This window comes from Hippopotamus amphibius, chromosome 6 (assembly GCF_030028045.1).
Source record: "Hippopotamus amphibius kiboko isolate mHipAmp2 chromosome 6, mHipAmp2.hap2, whole genome shotgun sequence".
In the NCBI taxonomy this organism is placed as follows: Eukaryota; Metazoa; Chordata; class Mammalia; order Artiodactyla; family Hippopotamidae; genus Hippopotamus; species Hippopotamus amphibius.
In genome coordinates, this window is record NC_080191.1 from 103088605 (window position 1) to 103111613 (window position 23009).

General features: G+C 41.5%; 1 protein-coding gene, 1 long non-coding RNA gene and 1 other non-coding gene across 7 annotated transcripts in view; 2 read left to right on the forward strand and 1 right to left on the reverse strand.

Annotated features, from left to right (window-relative positions):
• ANKRD28 (ankyrin repeat domain 28) overlaps positions 1–9618 on the reverse strand; it is a 172074-nt gene extending 162456 nt beyond the window's left edge. For all 5 annotated transcript variants that reach the window (XM_057737940.1, XM_057737946.1, XM_057737945.1 and 2 more), the window contains exon 1: positions 9254–9618. Coding sequence is in view for 3 of the 5 variants with exons in the window: in XM_057737946.1 (XP_057593929.1) it covers positions 9254–9280 (27 nt within the window). In the remaining 2 variants the exon portion in view is untranslated. The remainder of the gene's footprint in view (positions 1–9253) is intronic.
• A 183-nt stretch (positions 9619–9801) lies between these two features.
• Positions 9802–22695, forward strand: LOC130856062 (uncharacterized). The gene is made up of 3 exons (XR_009054422.1): positions 9802–9970; positions 10683–10777; positions 22628–22695. It is a non-coding gene; the product is annotated as an uncharacterized LOC130856062 (long non-coding RNA).
• On the forward strand, positions 19754–19826 carry TRNAC-GCA (transfer RNA cysteine (anticodon GCA)). The gene has a single exon. It is a non-coding gene; the product is annotated as a tRNA-Cys (tRNA).
• Positions 22696–23009: the final 314 nt, after the last annotated feature.

Here is a 23009-nt window from a genome sequence, read left to right on the forward strand (position 1 = left end):
TGAAGAAACACTCAACATGTCTGCTTAATTTTCTTCAGCCAATTCTCAATCATATGGCCAACCCACAGTGCAAGAGGGGCTGGTAAGTATAAGTTAGTAGGGACCCAAGAGGAAAAGCAACAACCTTGGTGAAGAGCAGGCCAGTCTTCATCACAAGAGGTTTTAAAGTACAGATGCTGGGGCACTACCCCAGGTGATCCTCACTCAGGTCTAACAGGACCCCAAAAATCTGTACTTCAGAAGGCCAACTGATTCTAGTATATGCCCAAGTCAGGAGTTACTAGCTTAGGAAATACAGAACTTGGGGCAAATAGGAAAAACATTTGCATGGAAAAGTTTTAAACAATGTGTGGATAAAAAGAAAACTAAAAGGTGATGAAAAAAATGAGCCTTTGTGCCCAAGGAACAACTTGGGAACTTTTCCCCTCCTGTGATGGCAGCCTCACGACTCTCTTCCCAACTCTGGTGGTTCTTCTCAGGCTTCCCTTCCTTCACTCATTCCACACTCTCCATTACACTCTTCTTGGCCATGAGCTCTTCTCATTCACTTCAACTTCCACAGAAGACTCTTTTCTCTGAGTCTAGCCTCACACTTAACTGCCTACTGTAACAACACTTCTCCATTTAAACGTCCTGCTAGGAACTCAGTACATCTAAAACTGAATTCATCTTACCCTCCAACCAGCTCCTCCTCCTCATGTCCTATTCACCTAGGCCCCCTACTCAAAACCCTAGGAGTCGATGATAAATTGGACTTCATAATTAAAGGCTTTTGTGCTACAAAGAATATTACCAAGAACAGAAAGACAGAATGGGAGAAAATTTTTGCAAATCATATATCTGATAAGAGACTTGTACCTAAAACACATAAAGAACTCTTACAACTCAATAAAAAGACAAATATCCCAATTAAAAAATGGGCAAAGGATCTGATGAGAAGATGCTCATCGTCCTTAACCATCAGGGAAATGCAAATCAAAACCACAAAATATACCATTTCCCACACAATAGGATGACAGATAACAGTAAGTGTTACTGAGGATGTGGAGAAACTGGAACCCTCATACACTGCTGGTGGGAATGCAAAATGGCACAGCCACTCTGGAAAATGGACTAGAAGTTCCTTAAAAGGCTAAATACGGAGTAACCATATGACCCAGCGACTACACTCCTAGGTATTATATATCCAAGAGAAACAAAAACTAATGTCCACACAAAAACTTGTACACAAATGTTCATAGCAGCATTATTCATACTAGCCAAAAGGTGGAAATAACCCAAATGTCCATCAACTGTCGAGTGGATAAATAAAATGTGGCATATGATACAATGGAATACTATATCATTCACCAATAAAAATACTGATACATGCTACAATGTGGATGAGCCTTGAAAACATGCTAAGTGAAACAGGCAAATTTTAGAGACAAAAAGTAGATTAGTAGTTGTCTAGGGCTAGGGACGATGGAGGCTTGGGGGAGTAACAGGTTTAGGGGTAAGAGGTTTCTTTTGGGTGTGATATAATATAAAATTGATTGTGGTGTTACTTACACAGCTCTGTGAATATACTAAAAATCACTGAACTATACAATTTAAATTGGTGTGTGAATTCTATCAGCTGTTTAAAAAAGAAAAAGCTGTAATTCAACAACAAAAAACAACCTCATTAAAAAGTGGGCAGAGAAACTGAATAGACATTTTTCCAAAGACATGCAGATGGCCAAACAAGCACATGAAAAGATGTTCAACATCATTAATTACTAGGGAAATGCAAATCAAAAAATTTTTAAAAATGAGATATCACCTCACGCCTGTAAGAACAGCTATTGTCAAAAAAGCAAGAAATAACCAGTGTTGGTAATGATGTGGAGAAAAGGGAGCCCTCATACACTGCTGGTGGGAATGTGAATTGGTGCAGCCAGTGTGGAAAACAGCATGGAGATTCCTCAAAAAATTAAAAACAGAACTACCATATGATCCAGCTATCCCCCTTTTGGGTATTTATCCAAAGAATACAAAACACTCATTAGAAAAGATATATGCACCCCTATGTTCACTGCAGCATTATTTACAATAGCCAAGATACAGAAACAACATAAGTGCCCACCAATAAACGAAAGGATAAAGAGAATGAGGTATATAATGGAATACTACTCATATGTTAAAAAAAAAAAAAGATGAAATTTTGCCATTTGCAAAAACATAGATGGATCTTGAAGATATTATGCAAAGTGAGTAAGTAAGACAAAGACAAATACTATATGATTTCACTCATGTGTGAAATATAAAAAATAAACAAAAACCAAAAAATGAATACACCAAACAGAAACAAACACAAAGATACAGAGAACAGAGCAGCGGTTAGCGGAGGGAAAGGGCTGGGGGCAGGAGAAAGAGGTGGTAAACATGCTGTAATGCAGGTGTCCCCAACCCCCGGCCCACAGACTGGTACCAGGCCACAGAGCAGGAGGTGAGCAGCGGGTGAGTGAGCACAGCTTCATCTGTGTTTACAGCCGCTCCCCATCGCTCACGTTACCACCCGAGCTCCGATCAGCAGTGGCATAAGATTCTCATAGAAGCACGAACCCTCCTGTGAACTGCGCATGCAAGGGATCTAGGCTGCACACTCCTTATGAGAATCCAAGGCATGATCTGAGGTGGAGCTGAGGTGGTGATGCCAGTGCTGGGGAGCAGCTGTAAATACAGATCATCATTAGCAGAGAGGTCTGACTGCACAGAACCACAATACATCAGTTGCTTGCAGACTCATATCAAAACCCTATCAGTGAGTGGCAAGTGAAAACAAGCTCTGGGCTCCCACTGATTCTGCATTATGGTGAGTTGTATAATTATTTCATTATATATTACAATGTAATAATAACAGAAATAAACTGCATAATAAATGTAATGCCGTTGAATCATCCCGAAACCACCCCCACCCCCATCCCGGTCTGTGGAAAAACTGTCTTCCATGAAACCAGTCCCTGGTGCCAAAAAGGTTGGGGACCACTGCTGTAGTGTATACAGAAGTAGAAATACAATGTTGTACACATGAAACATATAATGTTATAAACTAATGCTACCACAATAAAACATATATTAAAAAAATTTATATCAAACTTTTAATCCAAAAAAGGCTGCCTCTCCAGACTATAATACTTATAATACTTCTTATTATAAGACATAAAGTTTGTGGAGCTTTTCTGGTATTTTAGGTAGTAAAAGGAAATTAAAAATGTAGTGTTCGGCTGTAATAACTTGCATTCTAGGCTTCTAGAACAAGCATTTATGTCAGAAACAACTGCTTCCTGACTTTCCTTTTTAAATGGTTTAATTGTCCTCTGCTGCATGTTTTAATATTATCTGTGGCCCTAAATCCTTAAGAGTAGAAAAGACATACCTTTAACTTTGTAATAAATAAATGATGAAACCATCACCAATTAAGAATTTGAACTTAAATTTACTGGGCAAAAGTGAACTTTAGTTGTGGGCATAGTAGTTCTATCTAGACTTTGCTTTATATGCCAATCAGTATACACAAAGAATCCTGGCAACTTTGCTTAAAATCGGTATCCCATAGCAAAGTGGATGAATCACTTAATAGTATAACCAAGAACGGGGGTTGGGGATAGGAGCAGAAACTAAACCTAAAGCACCTGAGAACTTTAATCATTGTGTACAATCTACTGTAACACTTTAAAACACTATTGGTTTAAATAACTGGACATTTCATTAATTTTCACTTTAAATTAGAAGTATTACTCAGTAATTGGCTTATGTGAACTGTGCATAGGTTACATTATCCAGAAAAAGGCTTAATTCTGAACTATCTTCTCCAGGCACAGCACATTTCCCGGGGGCATCTCACTCCAGCCCAGGTAGAGTGCATTCACTGAATATGAATTTTACATTAGACTAGAAAAACAAAAAGGAAATAAAATGCTGAAAAACCTAATACAACCCAAACATAGCTACTTGGATTATCTGCTTTTTATTTACTACCATAATCAATGTTCAATTGCATTTTCATGTTTAATTGATCCTAGTGGGACTATGCAACAAAAAAATGATCAATTGTTACACGAATATAAGACACAACTGTACACATAAGTGAGTCATTATTACAGTTATAAGGACCTTTTAAAGATGTATTCACTTCCACTCAAACGTTGGCTGAGTAATTAATATACTCAGTTTATACTAAATTAAAAGGTTTTACATATGTTCTGAATTACAGCAGCAGCCACCTAACCAGTCTTGGGTGTCCCTATTTGTCTTTTATAATCTACTTTTCTAAAACCTGTAATGTAGCGGTTATTTAACTTTGGGGTGTCATGGGTCCCTCAGAAGATCTAATAAAACTATGAACCCTCTTGAGAAAAGTATATATACGCACATTCCCCTGAAGCTCTTCACAGCCTCGCTTAGACTACTTCCCATCACCTACCAATCAGTCCAAACTTCTTAACCTTGCATTCCAAGTACTTCATAATGTAGTCACTGTTAATTCAACTAATCTACCTCCAGTCCTTTCCAACTACACCCACCAATCGGCCCTGTCTGCTCACTACCCCAACAGAAATACACCATCCTCCTTTTCTGGCTTGCCTTCAGAGTTCCCTCTTGTTGCTTTCCTGTCCAAATGTTTGCTTTCAACAAATCCTTTCTGTGAACCTAAAATACCTCCCTTGCCATGAGGGTTTCCCTCTGCCTACAATCAGATCATGTGACCCTTTCTGAATTCAGAATCACATTATCTGCATCTCTTATGGATCGCTCCTTGTTCTACACTGTATTACACAAAGTATTCAAAAAGAAAAAAGTCAAGAAATATAGGACACACTTATTTTCTTACATTTATGTTAGTCTGTCAGTTACATTTCCAAACAATATGCTCCATGTTTTTCTTCAACATCTATAAACCTTTTCATGTAAAGTACCTCATACGCTGTGCTTTTATTTATGTGTATCTTCACTCATTTTCTAGGCAATAAGATTCTTAGGGGCAGAGATGGTAGCTACTGCACCCTTGTGTCCCCCACAATCTCCAACACAAAGCAAGAAGACACTCAATATGGAATACTTGAACATCTGGGCATCAGTGTTTTTCAGGCATTTCAGACATTCTGTATCCCCAATTATAAGATTTTTCAAGGATCATTTATTTTTTTTTCCTACTGAAAAGTCAAATAATGTTCTATCCTTAGTGAACACTTGACAAGTGGGAACTTACTATACAAAACAGTAATTTATTCTCATCCATACAATATCTACACAGTGATATGACAATTTTGTTCAAAAAAAAAAAAAACCTTCACTGTATCAAGAATTTTTACCTAATGACCATTAACCCAGGAGGGAACACAAAGATGGCTCCTACACACACACACACACACACAAATCCAAACATGACAGCTATTACCCTTTAGTGCCACTGCAAACAAAGTTTGAGTTATAAAACTCAGAAAACAGAAACAAACAACACCCAGGTTATACATATGCACACTACCAGAGGCAATAAAACAGGACAAAAGTATAGAAACTTTTTTTTAGAAATTCTTAAAACATGATATTAAAGTTTATGACCAACTGATTCATGCTACTGCATGGATAAACCTTAAAAATATTATACTAAGTGAAAGAAGTCAGACATAAAAGGCCACATATCGTATGATTCCATTTATATGAAATATAATAGGCAAATTCATAGCTATAGAAAGTAGATTAGTGACTGCCAGGGGGCAGGAGGAGGGGAAAGCAAGGAGTGACTGCTAATATTAGGTTTTTTGAGTGACGAAAATGTTCTGGAATTAGACAGTGGTAATGGTTGTACAATTTTGTGAATATACTAAAAACTACTGAGCATTCTAAAAGGGTGAATTTCATGGTATGCAAATTATTTCAAAATTTTTTAAAGTTTATGACCATTTTGGTTATTTTATCCCAAAGAAAACTGTTTTTTAATAGGAATCTTATTTTATAATAATTTGTTTCCTCAAGCTGACCTAAACTAGTGGTTATAAACTTGTCCCCTACTAACCCCCTTTTAAAACCACAGCTTTAAATTTTTTTCAACAGTAACTACCAACTTGCCAACATTTATAAATAGTAGTTTTTCATAAGAATCTGGATTTCTGGCTTTCTACAAAAAACTGGAATTCTTAAAATACTGTGTACACCTGCACAGCAACAATGGCTTGAGCTGAGCAGCAGCTAACATACCTGCTATTTGTCATGATCTCCATCAACCCTACTGTCTCCTGGATACTGAAGCCAAGTACCAGCTGCCATTTAGTTGTGAGTCTGTTATCCCTGATCCAGGCAAAGACCATCTACCTTTCTTGTTAGGGTATACTATGGATCACTGCTGATAAAATGTAATCCTGTAATCAGTCTAAGGGTACAAATTTCCAGCTATAAGATGAGTAAGTTCTGAGTATCTAATGTACAGCACGGTGACTATAATTAACAATGATCTATTATATATGCATAACTGAAAGTTGTTAAGAGAAGTAGATCTTAAATGTTATCTACACACACATACACAAATGGTAATCACGTGAGGGGATGGAGGTGTTAAGTAACTTTTTGTGGTAAGCATTTCACAATATATACACAAATCAAATCAATGCTCTACACCTTAAACTTACATATGTTATGTATCAATGATATCTGAATAAAGCTGGCAAATAAATAAGTTTTAAATGTAACCATGTATGATTATATTTTTACTAGCTGCAAAGAGAAAAAAACCTGACAGTGACACCTGTTGAATAAAACCCTGCAACAGTTACAGATTCGTGCTGTATAAACACTTCAATGTTGGGGGGCCAGGAGAGGAAACAAGGGAAGTTTCCTACAAACAGGAAACAAATTCTCTTCATTTCATTTACAATTAAAAGTCATTTTCAACTACTAACAGAAAATAGGACAGTAATAACTTCTTACCCCCATACTGGTGTTGGCAAAAAATGAGGAAAAGCTGTCTTTTTCATAGCATTGATTGGATATGAAAACAAGCTGCTTTATGTACTAACTGATTTTATGTTTAAACCATCTAGAATCCCCCTGATGCTTACGTGCACAAAGAAAAACAACCCCTACCCATGTTTAGCTTCTACGTAAGAGACTGTATTTACAAAAGATAGAAAAGTAGATTCTACTACCTTCTAGCTCAAGTGTAAATAGGACAGAGCTAAATGCTGTGTCAAGTACCCTCCAGCTTTAAAATTCTATGTACTTAAACAGATCTTTCCTCTAAAAAAAAAAAAAAAAAAAACAACTCATCTAGCTGAACTGCCTGTCCTATAAATGGGAAAGGTTAAAACACTTTGCATTCCATTTCATTTTTACCATCACTCTTAACAGCTAATAAAATATCAACATATAAGATGACTTCTAAAAGCAGCTATTCCCTTCCAGGCAAAAACAAACTCAATTCTACAAGTCTTCCAAAGGAGAGACCAAATTAGCCAATTATTTAGCAGTTTACTAAAGGTAAACCCCAACGTTCTTTTCCCCCCTCTGAGCCATGCCGCTTCATAAACTTGCCCGAACACCTTCAAATTTATAGGTGACATTTTACATATCATCTTCACCATTGAGTATTAAAAGATATTATAGAAAACTGGAGTAGCATCACAATTGCTTTGTAACTGCAATTCCTAAATACTCAAATGCAAAGGTGCAACTGGATTTTATGTCCAACTGAAAATACAATCCTGTTTCTGTTTAAACCTGATGGTGAATAAAACGAGATGCTCTCCTAAAAGTTCACCAAATTTCTAACGCACACAATGCAAATAACTTTCTTCAAAAGTGTAATACTAGAAACAAAACAAAAATTGTTACCTCAACTGTAAATTATGGAACCAAAAGATGCCATTAGATTGGTCAAGATTAGTGGAGACCCTAGATCTTGAGTTACACACCACCAAGAGTATAACGTGAGTTAACCGTACAGGAATTAGCAGGGATTGATTTATGCTTTACCTGTTATTCTTGACAGGTAAATAGCACAGATGCTCCACACCTGTACCGTCCAACATCGTAATCAAGAGCCACACAGGGCTACGGAGCGCGTGAAACGTGGCCAGCAGGAGTGAAGAACTGAATTTACTTTATTTAAAGTCAATTAAAGTTGCCATATGTAACAACGCAGTTCTACAATTTGAAATACAAAGTATAAACCTGACTAAACAGTAGAGTTTTTCAAAGTATCATGTCCTGATGATGTTAACACCAACTAAAACCTTCCTGATACCAAATGCTACACAAGTTCAGCCACCAGCCTAAACAGAAAAGTCACCTATGAAATGACACTACTTAGATTCAGAATTTAAGGTACAATACTCACTAAGAGACAATACTGAAAAATACATCTCAAGTTTCCCCCCGCTGTTTTTCAAGAGGGGAACTCACTTTGGGAATAGTTTCCCAATACATGCAATTACCTTCCCTTCAAATCTGTTCAATAGCTTCTGTTCAGAGAAATAAATGGCAAAGATAAATTCTTAGCACTAAGAAAGTCTACTGCGACTTGGTATATTTCACACGTAAATCTCCCTTTTCCTTCAGGGAGAGATTCAAATGTTTGGAAACCTGTGCATCGCCTGAAAGCCTTGTTACCCATCGTTCCACGTTTTTAGGTGTACAAATCATTCTGATACAGCTGCTCTTTCGTTCCTAGACACAAAGTATTTCCTCAGCCCAAGAGAGTCATGACACTTCTCCGCACTTCAGGTATTCTTGCATCAGCTCCTTCCGAGTCAAGAAAAGTCGCCAAGATGGTGCACAAGACGTCAGAAGAAAACAAGTGCGGGACCTTGCACGCTGAATAACTCCTCCCTGGGCAACACCAGCCTCCCCTGACCCGGAGAGTCGGCCTCGAACGGCCCGGCGACGCCAACAGGCTAGCAAGGTCGTGACCCTCGGTCACGGCCGCCGGCAGCGCCCCGCCAGGCAGCGGGAAGCCACCTGTTAGGCCCCGGCCTCACCTGGAGGAGGGCAGGCGCGGACCCGGACGCGGGCGCCCGGCGCGAGCGCGGACCCGCCCCTCCCGCGGCGGCGGCGGCCGGAGGCGGCACGTGGGCTCCCCCGGCCGCGCCGCACTGACAGGCGGGCCGCCGCGACCCCCGAGGCGCCCCCGCCTCCCTCGCCCCGCCGCGCCGCGCGGGCGCCCGGCGGCCCACACCGCCGGCCGCCTCCCTCCCGCCTGCCCTCCCACCCCGCGGGCCCGCCGCCCCTCGCCTACCTGGTCGCGGAGTTTGAGGAACGCCATGGCGGTCGCCGCCGCGCGGCCACCGCTCCCGCCCCGAGAGCCTCGCCTGCGCCCGGAGCCGGCGGATCGGCGGCCGTGCGCTGAGGCGCCCGCGGGCAGGGGGCGGCGCCGCCTCCCCGCCTCCCCTCCGCGCGCCGCGGCGGCCGAGAGGTGAGGACCCGGAGGGTCCCGCCTCCTCCTCGAGGACTCCCCGCCCGCCTCCTTCCTTTCTTCCCCTCTCCCTCCGCTGCCTCCTCGGCCGCGGCCGCCTCACGCCCCCTTCCCGAGACAGCCGGGCAGCCCCGCGGCCGCGCCGCTCCAACCCGCGGCAGCCGCGGCATCCAAACTCCACTCCACAATATTACCACCACCGCCCGCCGCGATTGGCGGCCGCGCGGGGGAGAGGCCAGAGTAAGCCGAGCGCCCATTGGCCACGCCGCCGCGCTCGCCCGGGCCCCGCCTCCCGGATGGGTAGGGGCGGGGGAGGAAGCGGCGAGGGTGGGCGCGGAGCCGGGAGCGCGGGGCGGGGGCGAGCGAGGGCGCGGAGCCGGGGGAGGGGCGGCCAGGTGCCCGGGGCGCGCGCCCTCGGCGCGGTGGGCGGAGCCCCGGCTTGAGGCGCGGGTCCCGGGGACTGGGGGTTAACTGCCCGGGGCTGGCACGTGGAGGGAGCGGCGGACGCTCCCCGAAGCCGGAGGAGGCTGCGGGGACTGGGTGAGGGGCCGAAAAGGGCGTGAGAGGTGGGCACCTGGAGGCTGCTGCCTTCCCAGGAGCGACGAGGGGAGGGGGAACCGAGCCGGACTCGCACGTGGAGGGAGAGCGAGGATTCGCCCCTGGGCTTCCGCGGGATGGGAGAGCCAAGGGAGTGGAGTGAGAGGTGGTCTCCGGGAGGCGGCTGTCCCCCTGGGGGTGGCGGTCGGGCAGGAGGGCAGGGCCGGGGGGAGGGCGGAGGGGGAGCGTGAACTGGCCGCGCCTGGCACGTCGAAGGAGGAAGAGCGCCCCTCTTCGCCTTTCCGGACCTGGGGGTGGGGGTTAGAGGGGACGTCTGGGGGTGGCCGCGCTCCCGGAGGCAGCAACCGTGGGGGAGGGGGGGCGATGCTGGCATTCTGGGTGGAAAGGCAGCGTCTTTGCAGCCAGACTGGTTTGGATGTCTGAGCCTTTCTTTACCCGCAGTTCCAAACCGAAGCAAGGCGATGGTTCTCTCCCAACATCCTCCTGCCAGGCTTGCATTTTCCCCCCTTTCTTCTTTCGCATCTGAAGGCCTCCCACTCAAGAGAGATCAATTAAAAAAAAAAAAAAAACGATGTGCTGGATTTCCAATAAACAGCATCCTTGGATGGAGGAGGAGAGGAATGACTCCCTCACCCTGCTACACACGCCCCCACGCCACCCCACAGCTCTGAAGCGGCTTTTCTTTCTTAGGCAGCCGCACACTGTTGCCATTCCAGGCTTGTGTGGGAGAAGACTGCTGTGCGCCTGTGTCTGTCCGCCCGGGCGACTCCAGCCCTTGGTTAATAAAAGGTACAGATGGTTGGAACACAAATGTGTGACGTCAGGCTTGGTTTTAAAAAGTTTCCTGTTCCCTACATCAATTGTGTATCTTGGGACAGACTTTATTTAGAGGATCGATTTGGGTCTAATGGCAGTCAGGAGAAAAGGGGACCTATGCCAGGACTGTCAGTGTCTTATAGGGCTGCACTTATAACAGAAAGCTACTTTTAGCCCCGTAAAAAAATGAAAATATTGGAGTGCAAAATGAAAAACACTGCTGATTAATAGCATGATCCTTCCAACATTCTTTGACATACCAAAGCCTCGATTCTGTAGAAATAATTTCTTATCTAAAATGACATTGCTCATCATAAATTATATTTTCTACTTAAAATAGAGAGATTCTCACAACTGTAAGGTAACACTCATGATGAAGCCAGACTGCTCTTGCTTTGCATACTCAGTACCTCTCTGCCCTTTACTTCATCAGCTCCTGCACGTAAAATAGGGATACTGTTTCCCACCTAGCCTCTCCTGTCAGTGAGGGTGAAGGACTTAATATTGGGAAAACGCTTGAGTTCTCCGAAACAGAGGTGTTGTGATAATATTACTAGAGTACTTTTTGATCACAAGTCACCTTTGTAAACAGTTACCCATGTGCTATGTCAAATACAGAGTTCTTAGTCCAGGAGTGTAGGAATTTACCCTCATTTATACACCTGCCTGTTAAGCACTGTAGATGTCTAGCCAGGAATTAATACATCCCCCATGCCCCCCCAACCACCCCTAATAATCTCTCCTCTAAGTTAAAGTTCTAGAATTTAAAAACATAAGAGGAACTTGATTAGGAACAAGGCAAAGATTCACTTCTGGGAAAACAAGTACATTTGAGAGTACAAACATAAATTGTGGACCAAGTATGCATTTTAATAGGTTTTAGGATTGAGCTAATGAAACTTTTCAGGGCTCTCCTGAAATTTTCTAATTAACAATAATTAATGAAAGTATTTAAAAGGCACCATCCCTGACAACTTGTAAATAGAAGGTTCCAAGCTCTCCTGATAGGTAATGCTTAATATCCAGCGTGGTTCTCAGCCTCCTCCACCCTGAATATCATTTAATTTGCTTCTTAATTTCACTATTTGTGAAAACTAAGCATAACATTACCTGGCCTACTCATCTCACAAAATCAAATAAGATAATGGTATGAAAGCCTGTGGGAACTCTGCAGAACCATTCAAATTTAATGTTATTATTACAACAATTACATTTCCATGACTGGAGAGAGGGTAACAGTCATTCTGAAAAATAGGAGTAACAAATCTATGTAGGACGTGCCTGGTAGTGCAGAGGTTAAGAATCCAGCTGCCAATGCAAGGGACACGGGTTCAATCCCTGGTCCGGGAAGATCCCACATGCTGCAGAGCAACTAAGCCCCGTGCCTCAACTACTGAGCCTGCGCTCTAGGGCCTGCATGCCACAGCTACTGAGCCCGCGTGCTGTAACCACTGAAGCCCACACGCCTCGAGTCCATGCTCCACAATGAGAGAAGCCACTGCAATGAAAATCTGGTGCTCTGCAACAAAGAGTAGCCCCCGCTCACTGCAACTAGAGAAAGCCTGCGTGCAGCAATGAAGACTCAGTGCAGCCAAAAAACAAAAAGAAAGAAAGAAATCTATGTCATTGGGCAATAAAATGAAATAAGTTTCATATTCAAATTCTGATACTATTTTTGAAATCTTTATTATAAGATTATTCTGGCGTATATATATTATATATACATAATATTCAAATATTAAAGGAATCTGTAGTATTGAAAAATCCCATATCATCGAAGCCAGTGAGACCAGGAGCTTGCATGGTATCAGCAATCTCTCTCTCCCACCCTTATTGCCCCACCCTTTTCTAAATGTCACTTTCATTCTCCCTTACTGCAGCTAGCAGCTTAACTCATGTCTTAAGTACTATGCAGTTATAAAGGAAACCCCAAATTTTAAAAGTCTCAAGGACTGACTAATCAGTTAGGTTAAACTCATGTTGCCATGCCTCAGCCAGTCACTACAACCAAGGAAGCAAGGTCTGAGAATTGATGACAGCTTCCATTCAGAATTCATGTCTAAGATTGTGGGAGGAAAGCTGTTATGTAGATGTGACCACCAGGGTAATTGCTGTGAGCTAGGCAACCATACCGAAGTTTACTTACTGTGGTGGGCATTCTCCAGCACATTGTGTGCTTTACGTCATTTAAGTTTTTCAGTAATCTTTATGGGTTAGGAACCTGGGGCCCAAAGAAGGGGTGTGCCCATGGTTATCCAACTAAGCAGTGACAGGGCCTGGATGCATGAGGACCTGGAAAGCCAAAAGAGTAGCTTATGTGGTAGGACATAGACAACTATTGATGACTTTTGAGCAAGATAGTCCTTTTATCATGAAATGGTTTTTATGACGAACCTGAAGTACACGGAAAATGCGTATAATAAACTGCCAAAGCAGCAAAGATATCTTCCGAGACCTAGAGCATAGAATCTGGAAGACCTTATATACATTTAAAAGACTTATGGAGGGGAGGAAATAGAGTATGAAGGAGAAGCAATCTCCGTAGCGATGATCTGTGAGAATTTGTCAGAGTGGAAGAAAAATGAGTTATCAGATCAAAGGAAGATGCTGATGCTCAAGCACAATAAGTTTTTTAAATTGAGACCCATGCATAGTAGTGAAATTAGAGAATACCAAATACAATAAGAAATTGTTCAAATTCACCACGGAGGAGAGTCAAATTATCCTAAAAGGAGTGACAGTCATTCTGTTAGCAGATTTGTGAGCAACAATAGGCTGTGGAAGCCAATGGAAAATATCTTCAACATACTGAGAGTCCATAACTGAGAAACCAGAATTCTATTCCTAGTTAGACCATCTTTCAAGAGGAAGAATAAAATAAACACATTTTTAAAATTTAGGACTCACAGTTGGTCATTGAAAAAAATATGAAAGAATATACCCCAGCAAAAAAAAACTGAACCCAAAAGGAATAAGTGAGTGGGAGAAGGAAGGATAAACATAAATCAGTGAATATCTCAGTTAATCTAAATCAGTAGTATTTTTTTAAGTACTGGTATTTTGGAATTTTAAAACCAGGTGAAATTAAGTTGTTAGCCTGTAAAAATGTGGTAGATGATGGCAGAAAGGAGTTCTGAGTTAAAGATGACTTTTTTTTATTCAGAAGGAGTGAGATAGTCTTAAATTTTAGACTTTGACGAGCTATTACCTTGATTAAAGTTTTTTGTTGCAGACAACACAGTTCAAGCAAGAATTTCGTAAACTGATCTTCAGCAGCTCCCAGAGTCACTGGGAGAACTGAAAAAACAAGCTTGGGCTGAACATCTAGAAAAAGTGCTCTAAACCATGTAATAGAGCTTGTGTGATAAAGAAACTGCTGCTACTCCCATCAAACACCAAATGCCAGGAGCTCAACTTCTCTTCATCTGCTTCTGCAATCAGCATCAATGCCAATTCCGTGTCAGAAAACTGGTCTTGCAGCCACTGCCACCTCTACAAACTAGATTGGCCTCTACCTACATCAGGACAGTGGGAGATGAGTGCAGAGCTTGTGTCCTCACATCCTCACATTTTCACTGGTCCTTCTGGTTAGCAGAGCCACTGTCATAGGCCTGTATCCTAGCTGCAAGGGAGGCAGGGAATCTGAGATCTCAATTTTACACTGGGGAAGAGGGATCTATAACCAGGGAATTATTCCAAATATAGAAAAGCTGTTTAAAAGGTTATCACTGGACTTCCCTGGTGGCACAGTGGTTAAGAATCAGCCTGCCAATGCAGGGGACATGGGTTCAAGCCCTGGTCCAGGAAGGCTACACATGCTGCAGAGCAGCTAAGCCTGTGCACCACAACTACTGAGTCTGTGCTCTAGAGCCTATGAGCCACAACTACTGAAGCCTGTGTGCCTAGAGCCTGTTCTCCACTACAAAGAGAAGCCACTGCAATGAGAAGCCCTTGCACTGCAACGAAGAGTAGCCCCTGCTCACGGCAACTAGAGAAAGCCAGCACAGCAACGAAGACCCAGCACAGCCAAAAATAAATAAATAAGTAAATTTATTTTAAAAAATGGGTCCACTAGTGACATACATATTAAATATAGAAGGAGATTCACCAAAATAAGAGAAATAGAATGTGTAACTTCCAAACCTATAGAGAAAGAGAAAAAAAAATGCCCTAGAGAAAAGTTAGTTACCAGATTAGCAGGCAAAAAAGAAGAAAAGGAAAAGCAAACTAAAATTATAGGAAACTAGGATAAATAGGAAACTCAAATAAGATTGTAGAAAGAATTCCAAGTATATTGTTAGTCACAATAAATATACATGGTTTAGACCTGTCTATTAAAAAGCACCAACAACACAATAAATACAGTCAGACTGGATTTTTAAAAAAACCCAACTATGTGCTGTTTGCAAGATCTATGGTTAGAACATATTACCAAAAAGTTTGGGGAAAGGCAGCTAAAGAAAACTGTATACCAAGAAAACACTAACCCAAAAGTTGTTCATCTAATAACATTAATATCAGGCATAAGAATTTAAGGCAAGAAGGACTGATAGAAATAAAGAGGTGATTTGTAGGAATCATAAAAGGAACTATCCCCCATGAAGATATAGTCATGATACACTCACGAATTTGTGTGTGCTTAACCAATAAAGCAAAATTTGATGGAACTATGTAGAGAAATTGGCAAATGCACCATCAGAAACTAACAGACAAGCAGATAAAGCCTTAGAATACCATAAAATCAATAAACTTGACACTATGTAAGATTTATGTATGTATACACACGTACACACATAATCAACAGTAAAAAACTAGTTCATACCACTTCTCCAAGACACTAGATCCAGCCATTTTACAGGTGAATTTTACCAAATATACAGGAGAAAATGCCTTTCTTTTGTTATATTTCACAAAGTAAGAAACTAAGAACCAAGTATAACCGAGACTCATGATGTACTAGGTGCTGCTCAGACATCTTTTCTTCCAAACCAACCGTTGGACCTGTCCAGTTCTTTGACAAGGGCAGTTATTTCAACAAAAGGGCCCTGGAACCATTTCATTGAGTCAAAAGCTCTTCTAAGGGGTTATCTGCTTAACTGCTTCAATTATCTCTCTGCTGCTGAGTGCTTCTCTGTGGTTGAAATATGTGGAAAATGCATATAATAGACTGCCTGACATAAAAATATACAATTGTATACATAGTGTGATATAAAGTCTGTTAAAGAGCAAGGAAGCATGGACTTCCCTGGTGGCGCAGTGGTTAAGAATCTACCTGCCAACGCAGGGGACATGGGTTTGATCCCTAGTCCAGGAAGATCCCACATGCCTTGGAGCAGCTAAGTCCGTGCTTCACATCTACTGAGCCTGCGCTCTAGAGTCCACGAGCCACAACTACTGAGCCTGTGTGCCACAACTACTGAAACTCACAGGCCTAGAGCCCATGCTCCACAACGAGAGAAGTCACGGCAATGAGCAGCAAATGCACTGCCATGAAGAGTAGCCCCTGTTCACCACAACTAGAGAAAGCCCATGCACTGCAACGAAGACCCAATGCAACCAAAAAGAAAAAGAAAAAAGGCAACTCTCTGTCAGAGGTCAGCAAGAGACACACCTGAGATTCAAAGATATAAGTAGATTGAAAGTAAAAGATGGAAAATATACAACATGCAAAAAATAACCAGAAGAGAATGTAAATTGGTACACCTGCTATGGAAAACAGTATGGAGTTTTCTCAGAAAACTAAAAATAGAATTACCATATGATCCAGCAATCCCACTCCTGGGCATATACCCAGATAAAATTGTAATTCAAAAAAATACATGCACCCCTATGTTCATAGCAGCACTATTCACAATAGCCAAGACATGGAAACAACCTAAATGTCCATTGACAGATGTACAAATATGCAAAGGAATATGACAGATGTGGTACATATATACAATGGAATACTACTCAGCCGTAAAAAAGAACAAAATAATGCCATTTGCAGCAACATGGATGGACCTAGAGATGATCATGCTAAGTAAGTCAGAAAGAGAAAGACAAATACCATGTGATGTTACTTATATGTGGAATCTAAAATATGACATAGATGAACTTACCTACAAAGCAGAAACAGACTCACAGACATAGAGATCAGAGTTGTGGTTGTCTTGGGGGAGGGATGGAGCGGGAGGTTGGGGTTAGCAGATGTAAACTATTATATATGGAATGGATAAACAACAAGGTCCTACTATGTAGCACAGAGAACTCTGTTCAGTATCCTATGATAAACCGTAATGGAAAAGAATATTAAATAAAACAATGTATATGTATGTATAACTGAATCACTTTGCTGTACAGCAGAAATTAACACAACATTGCAGTAAATGAACTATACTTCAAATTTAAAAAAAAATAGGAAAAAAAGTAACCACAAGAGACCCAGAGTGCCTATATTAATATCAGACGAAATAAACTTTAAGACAAGAAATATTACTAGAGACATTTTTGATAAAAGGTCAAAACATCTAGAAGATATAACAATTATAAATATATATACATCTAAGAACCAAACCCTAAACTGTATGAAACAAAACCGAGGAGAAATGAAAAGAGAGACAATCAGTAATAGAGATTTTAACACCCTACTTTCAGAAATTGATGGAACAACTATAGAAGACTTCAATAACGCTATCAACTAACTTGTCTTAACTGATATTTATAGAACACTTAGTAACTGCAACATAGACATTTCTTTTTGCATGTACATAGAACATTTTCTAGGATAGACCATATGCTGAAACTCAAAATAAGTCCCAATAAAATAAACCATAGTGAAATTATACAAAGTATGGCCTCTGATCACAATGAAATTAAATTAGACTACTATATATAAAATAAACAACAAGGACCTACTGTATAGCACAGGGAACTATATTAATATTTTGTAATAACCTATAATGGAAAAGAATCTGAAAAAGAATATATATACGTGTATATGTATAACTGAATCATTTGCTGTACACCTGAAACTAATACATAGTAAATCAACTGTACTTCAATAAAAAGGAGATAATATTTAAAAAAATAAATAAATAAAACAAAAAAAAGTAGAGATTTGAAAGTAAAAAAAAAAAAACAGAAATTAAATTAGAGATCCATGATAAATAAATCTCAGAAGACACCACATATTTGGAAATTAAGCAATACACTTCTACATAACCAGTAAGTCAAAGAAGAAATTGCAAGGGAAATTAAATTAAGTTGGGCTGAATGAAAACAAAAATACAGCATAGCAAAGTTATGGGATGCATCTAAAGCAGTGCTTAGAGAGAAATGTATAACTTTAGGTGCCTATATCAGAAAAGGAAAAAGGTCTTAAATCAAAAATGTAAGGTTCCACCGAAAAAAACTAGAAAGCAAAGAGAAAACTAAACCCAAAGCAAGCAGAAGGAATGAAATAATAAATGTTATAGCAGAAAAACAATAGAGAAAAAAATTTTAAGTTGGTTCTTTGAAAAGATCAACAAAATTGACAAACCCTTAACTAGACTGACTAAGAAAACAAGAGAAAAGCCACTAATTATCAAAATCAGGAAAGAAAAAGGATATTGCTACCAACCCTACCAAAATTGAAAGGATTATAAGGGAATATTATCTACAGCTTAATGCCAACAAATTAGAAAACTTGGATGAAATGGACAATTTGTAGGAGTATGCAACAAAACCAACTCAAGAAGAAATAAAATATTTGACTAAACCTACAAGTAAAGGTATTGAATTAGTAATTTAAAATCTCACAAACAGAATCCCTGGCCCAGGTGGTTTTACTGATGAATTCTATTAAATGTTTAAAGAAGAAATAATACCAGTCTTTCATAAACTCTTTTCAGAAGACAAAGAGAACACTTCCCAGTTTATTTTATGAGGCCAGTGTTACCCTGATACTGTAGCCAGACAAAGATGTCACAAGAAAAACAAAACAAAACAGAACTACAGACAATCCTTCATGGACAAAGATTCAAAAATTCTTAACAAAGTATCAAATTGAGTTCAACACTTAAAAAAAAATTATATGCCATTTCCAAGTTGGATTTACTTCAGGAATGCAAGGTTAGTTTAACATATGAAAATCAATTAATGTAATATACTGTATTAATGAAACAAAGGGCAAAGATAACATAACCTCAGTACAGTAGGAAGAGCCAGTAAAGGAGATTGAGTGGGGAAAAAAAACAACAGAAATCAAGAGAGAATGTATTTCAGGAAAGAGAGTAGTCACCTGGTTGAATGCTGCCAAGTCCAATAAAAAGAGAAAGGAGAATTGACCATTGGATTAGACCTTGTGGAAGCTGCTGACAGCCTTAGGAAGGGTTTCAGAAAACTGGTGTCATTGAAAGTCTGATGGGAATGAGAAGTAAAGAAGTGGAGCAAAAATACAATTTTTTTTTCAAGTAGTCTTGTTTTAAAAGGCAGCAGAGAAATGGGGCAGTAGATGGAGGGGAATGAGAAGCCTAAGGGAAGTTGTTTTTGTCTTTTAAGATGGGAGCTGTTACGTGTGTATAGGCTGAAGAGTGATACAGTCGAAAGGGGAAAACTGACCAGGTGAAAGGGAGCAGATGCCTGGAGGACCAAAGTCCTTGAGAAGGCAAGCGGGGGGCGAGGGGTGTGAGATGCAGTTCAGAAGATGTAGGAGAACAGGTCAAGAGCTCTGAAGTGTCTGAGACTTTACCCTGCTTGCATGTGAACAAGTTAGCCTGTCACAATTTCATGGATGCTGACAGAAAACATGAAACTCCTGGGTCAGAGACAGAAGATTTCATTTTTTGCAGCAATAGCGGTAGCCAGAGTATCAGATTTTCTTGCATCCATTTCCTGAACCTCAGTTCCTACAGAGCACTGTGAAGAGGGCCAGGTGACACCTGCACATGCAGTGGGTTGCATTACAAGTAGGGAAATCTGGGGACTTCCCTGGTGGTCCAGTGGTTAAGACTCCATGCTCGCAATGCAGGGGGCCCGGGTTCAATCCCTGGTCAGGGAACTAGTTGCATGCCACAGCTAACAGCCCACATGCTGCAACTAAAAAGATTCCACATGCTACAACTAAAAAGATCCCTCATGCTGCAACTAAAAGATCCACATGCTGCAACTAAAGATCCCGCACACCACACTGAAGATCCCGTGTACAGCAACTAAGACCTGGCACAGCCAAATTAACAAATAAATAAATCCTTTTTTTTTTTTAAGGAAATCTGAACTCAGTGACCCTGAATCTTTTATATGGGGCAGCAAACATGCCTGCCCTTTGCTCCAGAGAGGGACATCTTTATTACAGTGGACAGTGAGCATCCATGATGTTGGTCCCAAAGAGAGGCACTATCTCTATCTCCAAGGCTGTTCACTCTACAAACATCCTTGATAAGATAGCCTGAAACAAAAGAAATACGAGACACATGGAGAATTGTCTCAACAGAAAAAGTAGCCTTAATTAAGAGCACAGATACTTCATCCATCTTAAGGCACGGAGGTAGGGAAAGTAGAGAAGATGAGATTATTGGACAAGATTCTGTTAGCTCTCTTTTGTTTTGTTTTCTTCCCAGTGCATCAGTAGGTGAGAGTATCAGGTATGAGTGAGGACTGGGCATCAAGAGTCAGGAAGAATGAGAGAGGGTAGACTAAGGACATGAAGAGTTACCGGGTACTGCCAAGGGCCCTCCTGTAATTGATGATCAAAAGTTTAAACAACACAGTTATGACTGTTTTAATCAGGTTTTTTCCATTGCTTGGGTGTAAGGACAAAGTAGGCGGAGAGGTGGCTTTAACCAGGACTGGAGTTTTTCTGGGCAAGCATGAAAGAGAAAGAAAACGGCAAGGGCGTTATGGATGTGCACGAGGAAGTGATGACAGTAGTGGACCAGGGAATCTAGGCTGGATGAAGCAGAGTGAGTAGAGGAAGGACAGTGAAAAATGGATGGGGCCAAAGGATCAGAGTTCCTGATGGGGTTGGAGAGTGGTTGGAGTGCTTGTATTAGAACAAGTGAACTGGGAGACAGGAGGTGGCGGTCAAACAATGGAGTGCTTAAAATCAAGATTTGGAGTTATATGAGCACGGGATTGGGTACCTGAGGTGGGGTGGAGGAAAAGATTACTGGAGGTGAGGAGTTCAGGAAACTGAGTGGCCAGAGTGTCAGATAGACCAGCATCAGACTAAGTCAGGTTCATTGTGGTTTGTGTTAGTGCATATAGGGTGAAGAGAAGGTGCCCTAATCTGTGTTTGTTTTCCTTCACTTACACACAGTTGTGTTTGTCTTTCCATTATGTCTCCTTGGTTCTGGCTGGGTCATGATTGCTCATGTCAAAGACCGAAGAAAATACCATCAGAACCCATCACCAGAACATCTACATTTAACACAGCCCTGAAAGAATACATTTTTATAGGAAGCAAAGAGGTATGTTGCCCCCCAGGAAGTGTATGTCACTTTAGGGTAATTAGCCTGACATGCATTTCCCTGCTGGCAAATGTAGTGAATGGGTCCAATAACCCTTGACATCAACATAATGTTGGGGTGGGATGGGAGGTCCAGGTTTAGAAGGATATAATTGAGATGAAGGGAATATAAACATCTTTTTTTCTGTAACAGATTCTTCCTTTATAACTGTAATGCTACTCCTATATTTTTTAATATATGTAAGCACTTCACTCATATGGTTAACAGCCATTCATTGAGATCCAGCTGTATGCTCGGCCCCAGTGTAAGGCTGGAAGTGTTGTCCAGAGCAAGATCGCTAAGAGCCCTGTTCTGTCTCTCTTTGTATACTGAACAGGGGAGATGGACATAATAAGAAAATGAATAAGTAAGATATTTTTCAGAGTATGATCAATGCTATGAAAGCTGTAAAGCAGGGTAACAGTGTATACCTTACCAGGTTCTGCATCTCTTGAGTTAGAATGGAAGTACCACAAGAGCTAGGACTTGGTTCTAGTCACCACTGTGACCTCTTGCCTTGGTTAGTGAGTTTTAACTATGGGCTCCTTTAGATATGGTTGTCCAGAAAGTGAGACCTAAAAAAGGAGTTTTCAGCCATGCAGACGTGGAGGGGGAAGAGCACTGTTCCAAGGAGGCAGTAAGTGCAGCATGTTTCAGACACATAAAGAAGGCCATTGTGGCTGGATCGCTGCACGGACAGAAAAGTGTAACATAAGGTGAGGTTGAAGCCCAAGTCAGGGGCCAGAATAATCTGGGCCTTGTAAGCCAAATGAGAGGTTAGGCGTTTGAATTTCCATTTAATTGCCGTGGTAAGCCATTGGAGGATTTTACTGAGGGATATTCTATGATCTTATTTGTATTTGTAAAAATGTACTCTGGCAGTTGTGTAGGGAATGGACCAAGGGGAGCATGAGAGGAAGTGGGAGGTCTGTTAGAAGGTGAGGGGTGGCGGAGGCTTGGTGCAGGCGAAGAAGTGTTGACAAGTGGTTGAGTCCGAGATCTATTCTGAAGGTAGAATAACAGGGCAAGCTGGTCAGCGGCATGTGGGGTATTAGAAAGAGAGAGGAGTCAAGAAAGACTCCAGTGTTTTGGCTCGAGTAACTTGGTGCTGGAGGAGCCACTCCCTGACAGGGAAGCTGGGGGAGGAGTGGAGTTTCTGCAGGAAGAATCAAGGATTCTGTTTTGGCCACATGGCACTTACGGTGCCTATTAGGCTTCGGAGTGGTATGTAGATCTTTTTTTTTTTTTTTGAAGTGTAGTTGATTTACATTGTTGTGCCAATCTCTGCTGTACAGCAAAGCGACTCAGTTATACACATATATGCATCCTTTTTTTATATTCTTTCCCATTGCAGCTTATCCCAGGGAGATTGGCTATAGTTCCCTGTGCTATACGATCAATGGTTGATGTGTAAGTACGGCAAGATGCCGGCGCTGAAGATCTTTTGTGCGTCACTGGCATTTAGGTGCTCTGGAGAGCCACAGACTGAGTGAGATCACCAAGGGAGAGCATGTGGAGGTAAGACCAGGGACCAAGCCTCGAACACCTGTCAGGGGACTCCAGTTTTGACTTTCAAACAGTGTGATATTTTACACAGAGCTGCATTACCTGCCAGCTCAACCCGTCAGTTTTAAGTCCCCATTTTGTCTTGCTCCCTCTCTCAACAAGTAGTGGGAGTCCACCTTGGGGGGAAGCCGTCTTGGTGAGAACCTTTAATGACACAGGTTCCCCTGGGA